At 42.8% G+C, this 18074-nt stretch overlaps 2 protein-coding genes across 3 annotated transcripts; one reads left to right on the forward strand and one right to left on the reverse strand.

The window, feature by feature from the left end:
• The first annotated feature begins 3774 nt into the window (after positions 1–3774).
• On the forward strand, positions 3775–10107 carry LOC125508783 (Leucine-rich repeat protein kinase family protein). Its single transcript, XM_048673579.2, has 15 exons — positions 3775–4364; positions 4647–5181; positions 5615–6120; positions 6236–6368; positions 6458–6529; positions 6609–6677; positions 6758–6829; positions 7055–7123; positions 7357–7511; positions 7589–7830; positions 8324–8450; positions 8889–8957; positions 9050–9233; positions 9362–9497; positions 9586–10107. The coding sequence occupies exons 1-15, from the start codon at positions 4292–4294 to the stop codon at positions 9910–9912; spliced, it is 2769 nt and encodes a 922-aa protein (XP_048529536.1). The 5' UTR covers positions 3775–4291; the 3' UTR covers positions 9913–10107.
• Positions 10108–10364: 257 nt separating this feature from the next.
• On the reverse strand, positions 10365–17658 carry LOC125508782 (uncharacterized). Of its 2 annotated transcripts, XM_048673578.2 has the most exons (14): positions 17313–17656; positions 16866–16965; positions 16636–16763; positions 16306–16465; positions 16067–16179; positions 15011–15094; positions 14887–14935; positions 14710–14801; positions 14181–14310; positions 13965–14041; positions 12357–13894; positions 11684–12079; positions 10868–11601; positions 10365–10707 (listed from the first exon to the last, which is right to left on the reverse strand). In XM_048673578.2, coding segments are annotated over exons 1-13 (3411 nt in total). In that variant the 5' UTR covers positions 17315–17656; the 3' UTR covers positions 10365–10707; positions 10868–11059. The 2 variants fall into 2 exon arrangements, with proteins under 2 accessions (XP_048529535.2, XP_087382121.1); XM_087525995.1 differs by having other exon boundaries at positions 14887–15094; positions 17313–17658.
• Positions 17659–18074: the final 416 nt, after the last annotated feature.

Consider the following 18074-nt stretch of genomic DNA (forward strand, 5'->3'; position numbering starts at 1 on the left):
GGAGACGCCTGGGGAAGACGCTGGATACAATACATCTGATTCCTTCCAAAACTGTTTGCACAGGCCTAATTGGCGGCGTTGGGCATTAATTATAGACACTTGTGGAAGGCAACGGCGGCCCAACAATTCTACACGTGTGAACATAACGGAAGAACGTGAAGTAATTTTAGTACCACCTTGTACTCGTATTTGACTATTTTAGTACTATCTTGTTTATATTATAATTTTGTCTATACAAATCGTAAAAATGTATTATGACATAAGAAGAAAGCGTATTGTGACGATAAACCTGGCAAAATTAATACGTGTTTTATTATTAGGGAAAAATTTACCAAAGAGACGGTGAGCATAGTTGTGGACGTCAACGTCGTCGTGTGAATTTTGTGCATGCATGCGTGCATGAGTGTCTTTCAACTTTTGGGTTTGCCATTGAAAATGCATGCGACGGTTTGCCACTCGTCGATGGATGGATGGATATCCCTCTCTCTCCATGCTGGGAGTGAAGTGCTTCTCCTTTTTGGCAAAGCTATCAATCAGCCTAGTTTGCAGCAACACTCAATTAGACACCACAAGCAAGGGAAGGGCTTGCACGATCGTCGACACATTGCTAAAAGTAACAACCAAAGGTCCTCGTTGCCAAGTACTCCCTCCATTCTAAAATATAGTGCGTCCGCGGTTCTTAAGGTTGAACGTTTGACCATAAATTTAACGAACGAGACTGACTACGGCGGGAGAAAAAGGTACATAATTAAAAACTTTTTTCGAGTACGAATTCACTGATATAACTTTTGCTCCCGCCGCAATCGGTCTTGATAGTTAAATTTACGGTCAAAGTTGAAGCACGGGGATAGAGCAAACACTACATTGTGGAATGGAGAGAGTAGCTTAGCTATCTGGCTTTTCCAGACGTGATGGATGCGTGGATGCATGGCATTGATTGCTCCGACCAATTGATCGATGCATCATCATACCATATCATATCATATCGTGTCAGGAATATCATCCGTTAATTCTATTTTTCCGATACATACAAGTTTTTCTCAATTTTTTTAAAATTGAAATTAGATGTGCCAGCGGTTGGGTCACAGAAGCAGCTTCAAGATTTGGTGGCTATTTCTAACTGAGTATTTTTTTAAGATATATTTTTGCGAGTGAATTTTTAATAATAATAACTGCCTCTCTATGTGAACAGACAGCACATATCCGGTGAAATAACACAAATTTCCATTATCACCAGCAACATCTCACATGCATGCAGATTCTCATTTTGTTTGGTTGGCCCTGTGGCTAGTAGTACCAGTTTTCTAGCTAGCTCAACTCCTGATAGCTAGCTAGGTCTTCATGCCATGGTCTAGAGACAATATCTTATCTTGCAGTATTTCCAAACGCAACTCCTTGAACTTGAAGGTGGTCGATCGTCCTGGCAAGCCCGGCCATTAACTCATGAAGATGACTACCGACCCAAGAAAAACCATTGCTTCATGTTTCGGATACACATCACATACATACATGTTCAGATTGAGCTATCTTAGCTTGTAAGGGTGCACGCATGATGCAAAACACTCAACAATGATTGTGACGCCTCACATGTACACCCTAGCCTGCCTGCCTGCTCCTGCTAGCTTTGGCCATGCTTAAAGCTCAAGACACCACCACAAAACACACACTTGCTTGTGTTCTCATTCTTTCCTGTCCCTTTTAGGGCCAGTTCTTTTGCTAGCTTTTTTGGGCTTCCAGAATAAGCTACCCTCTACCCAGCTTATTCTAGAAGCCCAACCAAAATTTTCTTTTTAAAAATTTACTAGTCAAGTCTTAACTACTAGGCTTCTAAAAAAAGTTTGGTTGAGCTTCTAGAATAAGCTAAGTAGGGGACAGCTTATTCTAGAAGCCATCAAAAGAACTGGCCCTTAATCCTCTCTCTTTTCACACAGAGCCATGCATGCATGGTATATGATGGAATTGGAACGGAATCATGCATGGATCCATGTTGCTGCTCATGTCCCTCCTTTATTTCTTTTTGGTCACGTACGTGCCTTTACTTTTAAATCTCAGAGAAAAGTTGAGAGAGAAAAAGGGCACAGTACGTACTCGCTAGCCGGGACGCCAGGGAACAATGATAGAGCATGCTTTTACTATGATAAAGTTGTTACCGAATCTGTATTTTTTAGTTACATTCACGTTTGATCATTGGTCATTTCGGTTCAACAGGCAGATCTGTCGTACGTGCTACACATAGATGAAATTATCAAGTTGGTATACTAGCTTTGGCAAGCTTGTAAGTACGTACGAAGGTTGATGATGGAGTTTGTTGTCCGCCGTACCATGCATACGTAGGTTGATGATGGAGTTTGTTGTCCGCCGTACCATGCATACATGAAACATGGACGGATTAGCTCAATATATGCACTTTGAACTACTACGTACTAGGCCACGAACCTACAAGGCAACCACTCGTCTGATGAGCATTTATTTTTCTCTCTGATTTTTTTTCTTATTAAAAGGAGGTTAAACCCTGGCTTATGCATTACTGTGATGCACACATCCATTCTTGTTGATTAGTCTTAAGCAAAGTACAGAGTAACATTCAATCATAGCCAAACCATTACAAAATATTAATATGAAATAAACACCTACGATTAAGTCGACTTCTTTCATAACAATGCATTTAATGAGGGATAAAGGTCCTCGCACCATTGTCGCCACATCTGACCGGAGATGGTCTAGACAAGGATTTTCATCCTGGTTACCGAGACCACTCAATGAAGATCAGCAGAATAGCAAGCAGACAATGCCTTCAACAAGATAACAAAATAAGTTTGTCGCTGCTGAACTTGACCAATAAAGGACGGGACAAGGGTTTTCACCAAGGACAAGAGTAATCTCTTAGACTATGCAATGTGCATTCATGCAAATGTAGTTAAAAACTATAACTGTGCTCAAAAGAATAATGTCGAGAGTACTATTAACTATGTCTGATTTCAATCTTGCACCTCAAGTATGGTTGTTTTCATTAGCCTCTACTCTAGAAAACAATGCAAAATCTCGAAACGGGTTTTGCCAGCCTTCCTGCATCCCCATGTATCATCCTCTTCTGTGGGTTGTAGTCATGTTGCGCCAACAAATGTACCGTTATAATTCATGGGTACATTTGGCTATCAAGTAAACTGTATAGGGTCATTAGATCATCCTCTTCAATTTGTATCGACCCATGTCGTGGCGCCTACTATTTTTCTGATGTGGGTGTGACTGGCGAGGAAAGTAAAATAATCGACTAATGACGTGGTTAAAACCCAACACAATTAAAAGTGTATGAGAAAAAAAAAGACATATGTATTGTCTTAAAAAATGGTCCGGTATGCCTCTAGAAATGAGTACCTATGAGATCGTTTTGTGCACTATGCATTCCTGTCCGTTCATAACGACGGCAGATAGAGGAAGATTGCTTTTGAGGGATTCTTGTGGTTAACCATTTGATACTTTGCTCACTAAGGAGAGATTTGGGTTGGTTCTTTTTTTCCTTTATAAAAATCTCCCATTGAAGACTATGAAAGTATGTATATAGTAGTAAAAAAAACACCCTAGCTACTACCACATGGTAGCACCCACCACAAGAAGGGCCACAAGACGGTCCACAGCGCTCCTCCCACACAGCTCCAAGAGAATTAGTGTCGCCCACCCTTTTGCTTTGGGTTGCCAGCGGCGGTGGGCCCGGCCCGTCAGCCGTACCTTTCTCCCCAGGTGGGGCTCCTTTCGTCTTTCTTTTTCACTGTCTTCCACACTGCCTTTTCTCCACTGAGACGGGCAGACAGACGCGCTCTCTCGCCGCCCGCCCCTAATCCATCCTCCTTTTGTCGATTTTTGAACAATCAAAGCGCCCCCAGTCCGTCGATTTCTTTCTCCCCAGCAGCAAAAGGAGCACCAGCAGCCTACGGATTGCGGCGTGTGCTCATCTTCTTCCTCCAGCTTTGCGCTGCGCTGTTCCCACTTCCCACACCCGGAACCAGAGGAGGAGGAGCCGCAAGCAGAGCCTTTCCCCGCTCGCAGTCGCTGGCAGCACCTCGGCGGAAACAATGGAGTGAAGGAAGGACACAGCAGGCCGCCGTTGTGCTCCTCCTCTCCTCCTGCGCCTGGGCTGGGATGAGGATCCGGTCGGTTTTGACCCCTTGATACTCGGGAGTCGGGAGGGTGTCTGCTCAAGATCGACGGACGAGCAGCAGCAGCAGCTCGGGTTGCCTAGCTGCTTCTCTGCTTTGCTTGCCTCCGTGGGAGTGAGGTCTCGAGAGGGAACCCCATGGCGTCCGCCGCCGCGCTTCTCCTCCAGCTCCAGCTGCTGCTGCTCCTCTCGCTCTCCGCTGCTCAGCCTGGTGAGTCGCCCTTCCTTCTCTTCTCGCGAGATTCTTGGGCCATGGAGGATTGGCGCACCTTCTTAGGTTAGAATCCATAGCCTTAGATGCCGAAAGAGTCCAGATTCCTAAGGAGGTTTCCGCAGCATATGCATGTTCATGTACTGGTTGATAATCCACTCAGATTTCATCTTCTTATTATGCAACACATGTATGCTATACTTGCTAAGTCATGTATGCTATTATACTTTCTAAGTTCAGGGGACCAGCAAAATAAAAATAGCAAATTGGGCTTGTGTGCAGGTTTCATCAGCTTGGATTGTGGGGGAGCTGATGATTACACAGATGGCATAGGCATCCAGTGGACTTCTGATGCCAAGCTGGTCTTCGGTGGGCAGGCCACAAACCTGCCGGTCCAAAACCAGCTCCAGAAGCAATATTCAACTCTGAGGTATTTTCCAGCAGACAACAGCAAGTATTGCTACACGATGAATGTGAGGACCAGGACACGCTACCTCGTCAGGGCTAGCTTCCTCTACGGAAACTTCGACAACAGCAACGTCTACCCCAAGTTTGATCTCTCCCTCGGAGCCACTCCCTGGTCCACGGTCATAATCGATGATGCCGACACGCCGGTGGTAGAGGAGGCGATTATCTTGGCTGCCGCTCCCACACTCAGTGTCTGCCTCTCCAATGCCAGCACAGGACAGCCGTTTATCTCTACACTCGAGCTTCGCCAGTTTAACGGTTCACTCTACTATACTGACTATGAAGCACAGTTCTTCCTTGCACTGTCCGCAAGGATAAATTTTGGTGCTGATGGCAATAAATCAGTCAGGTACTGTATACTACTCCCTCCATTCCAAATTATAAGATGTTCTAACTTTTTTCTGAATCAGATGCATATAGACGCGTTTTAGTGTGTTTGGTCACTCATTTCAGTCCATATGTAGTCTATATTGAGATATCCAAAACATCTTATAATTCGGAACGGAGGTAGTACACGATATGAACATTGTCAATAGCTTCATATGAACATTGAAAACATGTGTTTGTTCTTGCAATCTTCTGTCCTATTCTTAGGTTTGCAGTTACCACTAGAGTGTCTGACTGCGCCATACTGCCACAAAAAGTTCTTCCCTTTTTGGGAGGATACATAACAAAGTTCTGATCGCGCTTCACTTAGTATCATGTGTTTTTAGTTTTGACATGAAATGCCTTGTTCAATAAAAATATATAGTTGAAGGGAGCTCTTCCTTTGAATTTCTCAGGTACCCTGATGATCCATTTGATAGAATATGGGAATCCGACTCTTTGAGGAGAGCGAATTACCTTGTTGATGTTGCTCCAGGGACTGAAAGAATAACAACCACAAAACCTGTATTCGTCGGTACTGAATTAGAACCACCTGAAAAGGTCATGCAAACAGCAGTGATTGGCCAAAATGGATCCTTGAACTACCGGCTTGATTTGGAAGGGTTCCCGGGAAATGCATGGGCAGTCTCATATTTTGCTGAAATTGAAGATTTGGCCCCAGATGAAACTAGGAAATTTAAGTTAGTGGTTCCTGGCATGCCATTATTCAGTAAACCAACTGTTGACGTGGAGGAGAATGCGCAGGGGAAGTATCGTTTGTACCAACCAGGTTACACAAATGTGACACTTCCATTTGTTTTCTCTTTCGAGTTCAAGAAGACAAATGATTCTTCAAAGGGACCTATTTTGAATGCTATGGAAATTTACAAACATGTCCAGATTACCATGGGATCTCCAGATGGTAAGCAGTTGACCACATTGTTATCATATTTTTTTCAGATCAAGCTAACTGTGTAGTCTCTCTCTGATGTGAAAAAAAACTTTATGACTAATTTAGTGTTGCATAATATTGACAGCAAACACCATGTCTAGCTTGGCCTCACGGTATCCTCAAGCAGGTTGGGCACAAGAGGGTGGTGATCCATGCTTACCAGTGTCATGGACCTGGGTGCAATGCAGTTCAGAAGCAGCACCCAGAGTTCTTTCAATGTATGGTAAATTTAATTGTGCAATTCTGCCTTCACTTTGGATTTGTTGATTTATTCCTTGTATTAAAACCTAAGAATTGTCCCTCACAGCACATTGTCAGAGAAGAACATCACAGGAAGTATCCCTGAGGAGTTGACAAAGTTATCGGCAATGGTCGAGTTGTAAGCTCAGATGGTTCATTCTTTCCATCCTTTTTTTTTTGCTTTCTCTTGTCTGATCTACTTATTTCTGTAAATGCAGAAGACTCGATGGTAACTCATTTTCTGGTGGAATCCCTGATTTTAGTGGATGCAGAAATCTGCAGTATATGTGAGTTTGCAGTTCTTGTCATAGAGCAGCATTCTGCAGGATTTATTGAACTAATCCAACGTGGTTTTATATATATGCAGTCACCTTGAAAACAATCAGTTAAACGGTGCGTTGCCATCCTCTTTGGGAGATCTACCTAACCTCAAAGAGCTGTAAGTTCTTCATAATTTTGTGCACTTTGTTTATGCACCCCTTTCTATGGAGAATGGAAGTTGATACAGTGGTCCAGACCGTCATTCCTCTCTTTGTTTCCTGATGTTCTCTGCTCATAAATTTTTGTCGATACTATTAATTTTATCTTTCTGGAATAAATGCATTTGATCAAGAGTCTTTACAGAAACAGAACTTCTGCATTTACTTATTCTCAACTATTGCAGGTATATTCAGAACAATAGGCTTTCCGGACATATTCCAAGGGCACTTTCCAAGAAGAGCATTATTTTCAAGTCAGTACTTTCTCTTTAGGCAGATGTAGCTAGCATATTTTAGATTAATTAATGTGGAATAATGTGCTTGAGAACACTACTGTGGCTGGACAAGCTTCACTTAACTTTGGTGACATATAGTGGTAACATACGTAGAGAGCAACAATGGTCCTTCGGGGGCCAAGCGATAGTATTAGCCACAATAATAGTGTTCTTTAGGATGTTCCTTCTGTTCTAATTCTTACCTGCTGCAGCTCGTCAGGCAATAATCTTCAGGGGCCAAGTGATAGTATTAGCCACGGCACCATCATAATCATCGTATGTGCTGTGGTTGGGGCCATCTTGTTACTTGCGGTGGCTATTGGATGCTGTTTGTGTACACACAAGAGAAAGAAAAAACCTTCACGTGGTATGTGTTCTTTGGCTCAGTGCATGTTTCTGGTACTGTGTAAGAACATGCACTGATTAATTTTTGCCATTTTGTAGAAACTGTTGTTCTTGCAGCACCAGCAAAAAAGCTAGGGTCGTATTTCAGTGAAGTAGCTACAGAAACAGCGCACAGATTTGCTTTATCAGAAATTGAAGATGCTACTGATAAATTTGAGAGGAGGATCGGCTCTGGAGGGTTTGGCATAGTATACTATGGAAAGCTGGCAGATGGGAGAGAGATCGCAGTCAAGCTTCTCACAAATGACTCCTATCAGGGCATCCGAGAATTCTTGAATGAGGTCTGCTTCTGTTTTAGCCTTGTTTATGTTTCTACTCCAAGTGTAGCTCTATGGCAGTACATACCTTTTTCACTGTTGAAGAGATAAACACAGCATGTTTACTTGTTGCTGATTTTAGTATGGCTTGGTAGATCGACACCCTGTTGTGGAGCAAGAACCTGATATGCCATGCTGTTTTTTTCTTAATCTAATGACCTGTTAATGTGCTGCGAGCATGAGACAGTTTTTGCCTCAATTATACTTTATAGTCTTAGCTTAGATCAGTCAGATATAATCCTTCTCTATGTTTCTGCAATTTCGGTGCCTGGCGCTTGCCTTTTGAAATATCCTTGCATTCTATGTCTACACATCCCTCTTGTAGTCTGCTGTAAAGGTCTACTGAACATCCATGTCATGATATGGTTGCACCATTGCATGCAAGATGTACCATATGCTCATGCATTTCTTTTCTTCCAGATGTTGTCCTGATGAGTTAGCTGGCTTATCGTTTCAGGTGGCGTTGCTTTCGAGAATACATCATAGGAACTTGGTAACCTTCCTTGGTTACAGTCAACAAGACGGGAAGAACATACTTGTGTACGAGTTCATGCACAACGGAACACTAAAAGAGCACCTTCGTGGTGAGTGCCCTTAGCTGATGTTAAATTTGTTTGCTGGGATCAACAGCATACTGTTGGCATATGCACATAATGTTTCTTTAGCGGCAAAACTTTGTCTGGGCAGCTGTATTTAGGACCTTTTACCACATGTTTAGTTGGTTGACCTCAAACTTGTACTCGGGTCAGCTTCTTTTTAAGGATAGATCAGCTTTTTGTTCTGTGTGGACAGGCCGCCAGGCCTGACATTGCTGATTTTTGCCCTTAAACCAAAAGTTGCCATGAACCATTAAGAAATTCCAGTAGTACACAGAAAATTTAGTCTTTTTAAGTATCTGAATTTCTATTCTTCACTCTTGGTCCGCAGGACCGACATGAACTGTTAGATTAATGTCCTCTTTACTCCACAGAATAGAATAACATATAAAATATTAAACCTCTGAATTCTGATGATGTTCACAGGAGGACCTAATGATGTGAAAATAACTAGCTGGGTTAAGCGCCTTGAGATAGCAGAAGATGCTGCGAAAGGTCTGCCTCAGTTTCCCTCCTACTCTTCTACTAGTATGCAATCTGAAGATTCTGAATCTCTCTTTTTTTGTCTTGAACATTGCAAATATCAGGTATAGAGTACCTCCATACGGGATGCTCTCCAACCATAATTCACAGAGATGTTAAGAGTAGCAACATTTTACTTGACAAGAACATGCGGGCAAAAGTCGCAGACTTCGGCCTATCAAAACCTGCAGTCGATGGGTCTCATGTATCAAGCATAGTTCGTGGGACGGTTGGGTATCTTGATCCAGAGTAAGACCATCTTTCCTGAGCTCATAGTGTTTGTTTACTTTCCCATGGTTTAGTGATTTGAAGTGTTTGCTATCCTGGTAGCATCTGAGTTATAATTTTCCTTTTCTTTTTTTGATGGCGACGAGTAGGTACTACATCTCCCAGCAGCTAACCGAGAAGAGTGACATATACAGTTTTGGTGTCATCCTACTTGAGCTAATCTCTGGCCACGAGCCGATCTCTAGTGATAACTTTGGGCTCAACTGCCGTAACATTGTGGCGTGGGTAAGTATCTTGCAATCTGTTAGCTTTCTGCATGGTTTAAGCTGATATTGATGAGCAATGCTGCCAATGAATGAACTGGAATTGGCAGGCTAGGTCGCACATTGAGAGTGGGAACATTGACGCCATCATTGATGCATCACTGGATACCGGCTACGACCTGCAGTCGGTGTGGAAGATCGCGGAGGTGGGCATCATGTGCGTGAAGCCAAAGGGCGCGCAGAGGCCAACCATCTCCGAGGTGCTCAAAGAGATCCAGGATGCCATCGCCATCGAGGTGCAGCGGGAGGCACCCCAAGTCCAGCAGCTCATGTCCAAGAGGTCCATGGGTTCTGTCTCGATCAACACCGACAACAGTGTGGATCTGGAGCAGAACGCGTCGTTTGATGAAATGCTCATGCGGCCAGGCCTCAGGTAGAATTAGGATTCATCAGAGACGCTCTTCGTGTAAGCAAGGAGAAGGCAAGGATCACGTGTTAGTTAGGCTTTACTTTTCCTGGTAATGATTTGAAAGCCGTGGATGACATTAGCTTTAGCTTGCACTACAAATTGGGAATTTGATGGTGAAAGATTGGTGATCTGGAACTGTTGCTTTCCTTGTTCTTGTGCTTCATATTGGTTTCAAACTGTTAGGATGTCATCCTTGGTAGGATAGGGGGGACAAGGAGATGGGGCAAATAGAAAACTAGACAGGATGCGGGTTTGCACTCAAGATCACACGCCAAATAAGATGGAACTGCTGGATTCAATTTCATGACGTCAGAGGAATGTTCATCTCAAAACTAACACAGCCATGTCGATTGTTACTAATAAGATGATCCAAAAAGCTTGCTTGAGAACAACACATTACATCTAGTAACAAACATCAAATGTAGTCAAAAACCTTCCTTCAGTTTGATGCCAAACAATTGTCAGTTGAGCTATAGATGATTGTCACATTTGCTTTCAGTTTTTGATTCAACAAACCCCACACCAAAACATGAGCTTTCTATGCACCACAAAAGACCTACCAGCGGCAAGTTACAAATCATGTACAGAGGAGTCTCTCGAATCCCCAAGGCAAGAAAACATTTACACAGCTACGATGGCGAAATAGAACATACACGCTAAACGGTGTCTCTCTTCTCAAGCCAGCTTCCATCGCACCCAAACCATATGTATCCATATACTTCAAGGACCACCTGTTCATGTATGACTTCGCCTAGAAAGGAACCTGATGACCAAGCAAGGGAACAACAAGCGATCATTAATGTGCCGGCACATCCAGCAACGTTCACAATACCACATAAAGCAAAACTATAATTACACAAGGACAAAAAAGGGGACACACACAAGTATATCAAATTGGTGGATAAAATGCAGTAAACACATACCTTGTGCTTGGAAGATCTAGTTCAAACTCAGGATCATGTCGGCACATTTGCATCAACTGCCTTCCAGTAGAACTTTCACGTACCAGCTCATAAGCACAACCATTAGACAAGCACTGTGCAACCAGTTACTTTCAGAACAAGAGACACGCCCAAAATAGACGTGGAGAGGTCAATATTCACCTTCAAAGACAATTAAAGTCCAAAGGTTCTGTTATACATATCATTTGAACCCAGCATGTGAAAGTTGTTAGCTTCAGTTGGATATAACATCCTTGACATGTCCGACATGGGAACATTATTCCCCTGTCTCAAATCACTCCAGCCATCCCAGTGACCATTTGCAAGCTGTGAGTTTCTAGGTTGTTGGAGTGACATCTGTGCATAAGGGGATAGAGAACCATGGTTCTGTGGCAGAAGTCGGGATGTCAGATAATTATCATTCTGAATAGGGTTGAATGCATCTTGAACATGGTCAGTATATCTGAGGTTTTGATGAGAGGGCATGCTCTGCTGCATAAGTAGTTGAAGTCTTGGATCATTATTCGATGTCTGCAATTGTGCTGGAAAAGGAGTGTTTTTCAAATCCAACCCTGAATCACTAACTCCTGGCATCCGCCCTTTGCCCACAGCCAATATAGCAGGATCAATAAATTCTATGTCACTCGTGTGTCTAGATATCTGAGGTTGATACTGATTGGTGTGGCTACCAAAAAGATTATCAAGTAGACGAGTTTCTGCCAAGCATCACAAATGTATGAGAAATTGAAATTATTATTGGTTTTGGAGAAGCAGAAAATATAGGGGGGGTAAACAAACCTGAGAATGTGGAGCCATACGCCTGGTTAGACCCATTCTGGGATGAAAACCCAGCAGAAAACGCAGAAGAAAACCCAGGAGGAATATTGTTAGACCCATCCTGGGATGAAAATCCAGAATTAAATCCACGAGACGGGTTCGACCCAGCCTGAGATGAAAATCCATGAGGGGGATTAGATCCAGCCTGAGATGAAAATCCATGAGGGGGATTAGATCCAGCCTGAGATGGAAATCCCGAAGGATATCCATGAGGGTGATTCAACATATCCTGAGATGAGAATCCTGAAGAAAATCCAGGTGGGGGATTCAACCCGTCCTGAGATGAAAATCCAGGAGGTGGGACTCTAGCTGGTGCCGCGAATCCAGGAGGTGCAGATATTTTAGACCTTGAAGACCCTGCGAATGAAATACATCAGCAACGAGCCATTGCACATATAAAAATCACAAATATAATATATGGTATTACCGATAATCAATAACCTATTTTCATGAGTTGCAATGTTTACCATGCTCAATGAAAAATACTGCAGTGCACAATGTATATTCCTTTAATATGCAAGTGACAACATTTGAAATAAATCAAAATACAAATCTATTAGAAAGAACTTCCAACTGCAGCACAAAAATACTTTCCTGTTCAGTGAAATACAGAATACGCAAGTATCATACTCACCAGCAGTTGATATATCTGACATAGCAAGAGGATTGCTCTTTGAAAAATCTTCCTCCGGCGATTGGAATGCAACACCATTCTGATAGCTGTTGCCATGAGAATTCTGGGATAGCAAGCTAAAATTCTGATCAGTGCCACAATTTCTGAAAGATGAATCTTGGAAGTTCTGTTGGTTATCCTGTCTAGCAAACGAAAATCTAGACTCATTACTGGTGCCTTTTGATTTCCATGAAGGTGCGTTGAAAAGTGCATCGTTCTTTTCAGATTCATTAAGCATCTTAACAAAATTGTTCGCAGTTGAATACGACTCATCCCATGGATCAAACTCCAAAGACAATATATCAGAAATTATGCTGCCCTCGTCTTTATTTCCACTTACAGCGTTGCCAAAACTGCCTATGTTATCATTTCTTGCTGCATCCAGTGCTCTATGCTGGTGGTTTCGCATACCAGAATGTTCAGAAACCATATCAGGTGTATACATAGGTCCTAGCCCCTCACGACGTCCATTCAACATGGTAGAAGCATTTTCAGTTGAAGATAACCTGGTTTGCAGCATGGTGCCAGAAGTTCTACCATCACTTGTCGAAGTAGGGTTAATTTCTTTATCATTCCACAAAGAAATATGTGATGTGTTAGCAGTGGCATGGGGTTTATCAGTGGCCACAGAAGAATTCCATATGTCATTCAAAGGAGAAGCCACACGACAACTTTGCAGCTCTGAGCTCCAGTCAAGATGCTTATCAGAACTAGATTGACAAGAAAGTACAGGGTCCTTATTTTCTGATGATGAAAGCCCAGCAAGCTTCAAATGAGATTGTTCCTTCTTCAAACTTTGACTTAAAGGCACCACGGCGGAAGTGTTGGGAACTGCACCCAGCTGTTGGTTTTCTTCCATACTATGAACTGTATCTTTGCTATCTAAAGTTACTGAAGTTACCCCAACAGACAACTTCTCGACTTCTGTGTCCCCAGGTCTACTCTCACCCTCATCCCTCTTTAAAACAGAACCAGATATTGCTGAATGTGGCACACAATCTGCAAGATTTTGCTTGGAACTGTTTACGGCTTCGCCATTCTTTGGTGATGTTGATGACTTAGACCCAATCTGGCCCGGTTCCGTTGGTTTTGAGGATGCTGAAGGAATAAACTTTCCATTTACAACTTGCTTTTCCTCACTTCCTTTTGAAGTCTCATCTGATGCTACAACTTCATCATCATTCCAGGCTGAAGGTATTGTAGAAAAGTCTATGTCCAACGAAGACTCCAATGATGTCACAGCTTGGGTTTCCTTTGCAATACCAGGTCTATATGGCTTCAAGGTTTTAGACAAACTATCTCGTTCTGATACTTGCCGTCCTTCAGTCATTTTCAGTACTGTGCTTGTATCATCATTCCATGAAGAAGGTAGTCTTGAATTCGAAATCATAGAAGAACTTGAAAGTGAATTACTATGCGCCTCTGCTTTTGATTTAGTAAGAGATTGTGAGGACGCCACCTCAGTCGCGGTTGTCCGTGTGTTCAAATCACGATGCCCCCTGTACACACCCAAATTTAGCAATACAATGCATTTTAAATGTGGCAGAACAGTCTAGGGAGGAAGCATACCATGAAGTAGCTGATGGAAGCGTGGACCTCCCTGAACTACTGTTTGGAGGTGACAGTCTTGACTGGCCTGTGGTATTCTGCAAAGAAAAAGAAGGCCATTAGTGTAGCAACATAGTGTAAACCAACAAAAACAGAATTATCAACAAAATATCTAGGTAGGAAAGCAGAACGAAATCAAGAAAAAATATGTTCTAATGGTCCAATATTAAAACATACAGTTGTTCCATTCTTGATTGTATGTTTGGCTGAAACCACCGCACTGTAAGAGAAATCCTCTGCTGGAGGAGGCAATACAGTTCCTGCACGTCTTTGGGAAACACTAGACGCCATTTGAGGAACCCTACTCCTGATAGAAATATCAGAGAATGAGTTGAAATGACAACTGAATCTACCAATTTAGTTAATTATGTCTAACTGAGACAAGAACTAAAATCAAACTACCAAAAGTAGGTAGTAGTACAACATTAGATATCCAAATCCAAATCCATCGAAAGGCGGAACTTCCTACTAGGCCATTAGTGTAGGGAGAAGCCAAACATTAGACCAGGAGCTTCTTCTAAAATAAAGAGAAATATATATATATATATATATATATATATATAGCAAGAATGCAAAATTGCAAATAAAATAAAATATATAAGCATCATATAAGCCAGGATTTGCATGCTTAGAGCAAAACAGACGGAGCAAGCAGAACAAAGAACTGTGGTTCCACATTGCAAGTTAAAAGGAAGTCAAGTGTTACCTGGTATAAGCTGAGATTATCTCATCTTTAGTGAAACTATCCTCCTGACTGCCTACATCATGCAAATAGAGACAATCTGGATTCCCACATGTCTGAGAAAAAAATGACGAAGCACTGAGAAAGATAGCAATAGGTAGAGTACTGGTAAAAGCTGTCGGAATGAAGCATCAATTGTACCATGTTCCGCAGCCATGCATGGCAATATTTCGTGGTGCCAAAGCATGCTCTGCAACAATAGAAAACCATTAGAATAACAATATTGTGCAAAACTGCTAGAGAAGAGACAAGGTATAAGGCTAACCTTAGCACTTTCCCTTCCAAGACAAAATTGTGTACAGCCTGAATACACCGGATGGCCTCTTCTTCTTTGGCATAAGTAATATATCTGAACACATATCACAGTAATAACTAGTGAGCCAGCATTTGAACACATCTAATGGTGTCCACAATTATGGAGAGAATAGGAACCATACATCTGTATTGGTTATCCATTAAGAGTGAGCTACTAAATAGCTCTGAGTAGACATGATGGACAGAGTCCACCAGAGTTTTCACTCGTGGGTCTCCTTATTTTCAGGGAAACTGATGTTTCTTTTAAGCCTTCTTTTGTTTCTAAGAGTTATTAGATATATAAACTGAATAAAGGCGTACTTCATCCAACAGCCTCAAGTTATTTCAAAGTCCATGTTTTCCATATTTTTACAATCATTACGACCATATGACTAGGTACATCAAGCCAGTGCTATATGACTCCTGAGAGAAACATGGAGTACCCAAAAACAAATGTGAAACTTTGTACTCACCGAAGAACGACAATCTACCCTAAGGAAACTGATAGTTTCAGAAGCAATAACTGAACTGGCATCAGTAAACATGGGAAATGTCTCGTCCAAAATAATTTGGTCAGTAAATTCATGCCAAGACTGAAACAGGCACTTCTATATTTATCATAAAAGATTCCTAGATTTTGCGACACTAGACAGCTACATCTTTCATGTGGCCTATAAAGCTATCAAATGTTCTTTACACATGCTATAAAATTCTAGCAGCCCTCGGTCAAAATTTAGATTAGATTAGCCTGAAATTGACAGGGTTGTATCAAGGACATGTCATGTTAGAATCGGCGATTATTTTAACTTACTTTTGATGGAAAACCACCTAATATGCAACCAAACTCTCACTTTACTTTCTGAGTCGCATATGAAAAATTATATAGCTGAGGCAGGTATTAAAGGCTACAGGCACCATATAGTACACAAAGGTGGGATAGTAGTCACTCGATATTATCAATGTGATTGTAGCATCGGACAATATGTATGCATATTGAAAAGATCATTAGTGTCGTTTGTAGACATACACGCTGATACCGTTGTTCGTTGATGTCTGCTGGGAAGGAGCCCCAGTTGGACGAGAAACTGAAACCTTCAAAACCTTTCCATACTGACCAAAGTATTCCCTGCGCTCAAGTACCTAAAACAAAGGATAATAGTAATGTTGGCATCAGAGCTACAATTTACAGTGTCACTCGTCCTAACAGAATCCAAATCTTAACTAAGAAAAAAGAATCCAGATGTAAGGAAAGAATAGTGTGCTCACACTCTCATTGCATAAATTTGCAGGTAGCCCAATTATGTAGACCAGGTTTCTCTGGATAACTCTGACACTGGCCAGATGCTTCTTAGCTTCCACAGTCAGTGTCTTTGACTTAACCTTTTGGGTCTTCTGCTTCTTGTCTGTATTTTTATCTGCTACCGTTCTGTATCCATTGAATGAACGTAAGTTGCAAGGCTATCATTGTGATACATGAGGAAAGAGTTTGTGCGTGCTGACTAATCCAGAAAAGGAATCTCCGGTTGATGGCGCAAGCATGGCAGCCCTCGGAGGCAGAGAATGCATATAAAGTGAAAGTTTGAGACGGGGAATTACCTGTCACACGTGGCAGCCATCTTAACAATCCTGTCCTTGTCATAGCGTGTGCGGCAGGCAGGGCAGCGCCCCTCTGTGTCCTCTTTCTCAGCCATGTCAATGATGTGGTGCCAGCACCAGACACAAATCTGCAGAGTTGCACACACACACACACACAAACAAAACAATGAAAGAGCGTCCTGGTTGTTGCGCAGGCATGGCAGGGTGGGGGTCACTGATGAGGATAGTACCTCGTAGCCACATTTGCAGGGCTTGAGTTGCTGGTCAGTGATGTCCATCTCCTCGGCGCAGAGCGGGCAGGTGCGGTCTCCGTCATCGCTCATCGTCATCCTGCGGTTCCAGCATGGGGAGAACCCACAGAAACGTCAAATTTCCAAGAGGACCAAAAACAAAATCCATATAGCAACAATCCCATGGCTACAGGAAGCCTGAGATCTCGAATATTCACATAAAACGAACGCGTGTGTAAGGTCAATCCGCGGGATTCTAACAAATCGGCCCTCCAATCTATCCGCAAAGCCGTCTAGGGTCCGAAATTCCGAGCTGGATTGCATCGGATTACACATCAAATCAAATTAATAAACGCAGGGGCGGCCTAAATTTCCGATCGAATTGAACCAAATCTGCGCGGAAGATTACGGGGGAATCGCGGGGGAGGAGGGATCAGGCGAACTCACATTGGAGGTGGATCCGATTGGGCGGCGCGATAGGCGAAACCCTAGAGGGGATTGACTGGTCGAGGTCTGGTGGCGGTGGCGGGGGCGGGGCTCTCTCTGATCGAATCAAGCGAACGAGGGAGAGGGGGGGATTGGTGGTGGGCGATGGGTGGTGGATTGGGAGCGAAAAGGTTGGACTTTCGGTGGAGGAAGAGGGAAGTTGAGTCGATGTGTATGTATGTATGCGCTGCGCCGGGCTTGTGTTGGGGAAGGGAAGGGAACACGAAGGAAGGCAAGGAAGGAGATGGCGACGCAAAGCATAGGTAGGGCGGAGAAGGGATTGCCGCACCAAGCACCACCACTCGCTCCCTGGATCGCCTCCTCCTGTGCCCTACCATGTGCCCGCTTCCTTGCCTTCTTTAGGGCTTCCTTTGATTCTCTCCATGATTCAAACCCAAACATAGAAATGGAACTAGATCATGTAGATTGGATGTCATGGTATGTTAAACGTGCAATTGAAGTCATTTTGGTGCAAACGTCACATGAGTTATGTATAAGGAATTAGGTATTTATTATAGTTTTCAACAGAAACAAACGAAAACAACGCATTGGCGGGTACCCATCTAATTTGTTGTTTCCGACCGATTTTTCGCGCCAAATGGTGTTTTTCGGCCTCCGATGCTTTTTCTTATATTTGTCGCCCTCCAACGGATGATTGGTTATATCGGGTTTTCTCTCGGTTGACTAATTGGTGATGTCGGTACGAGGTCGGGGTCGACGAAT

The sequence above is a fragment of the Triticum urartu genome, chromosome 5A (genome assembly GCF_056163025.1).
Source record: "Triticum urartu cultivar PI428250 chromosome 5A, HENAU_Tu73, whole genome shotgun sequence".
NCBI lineage: Eukaryota > Viridiplantae > Streptophyta > Magnoliopsida > Poales > Poaceae > Triticum > Triticum urartu.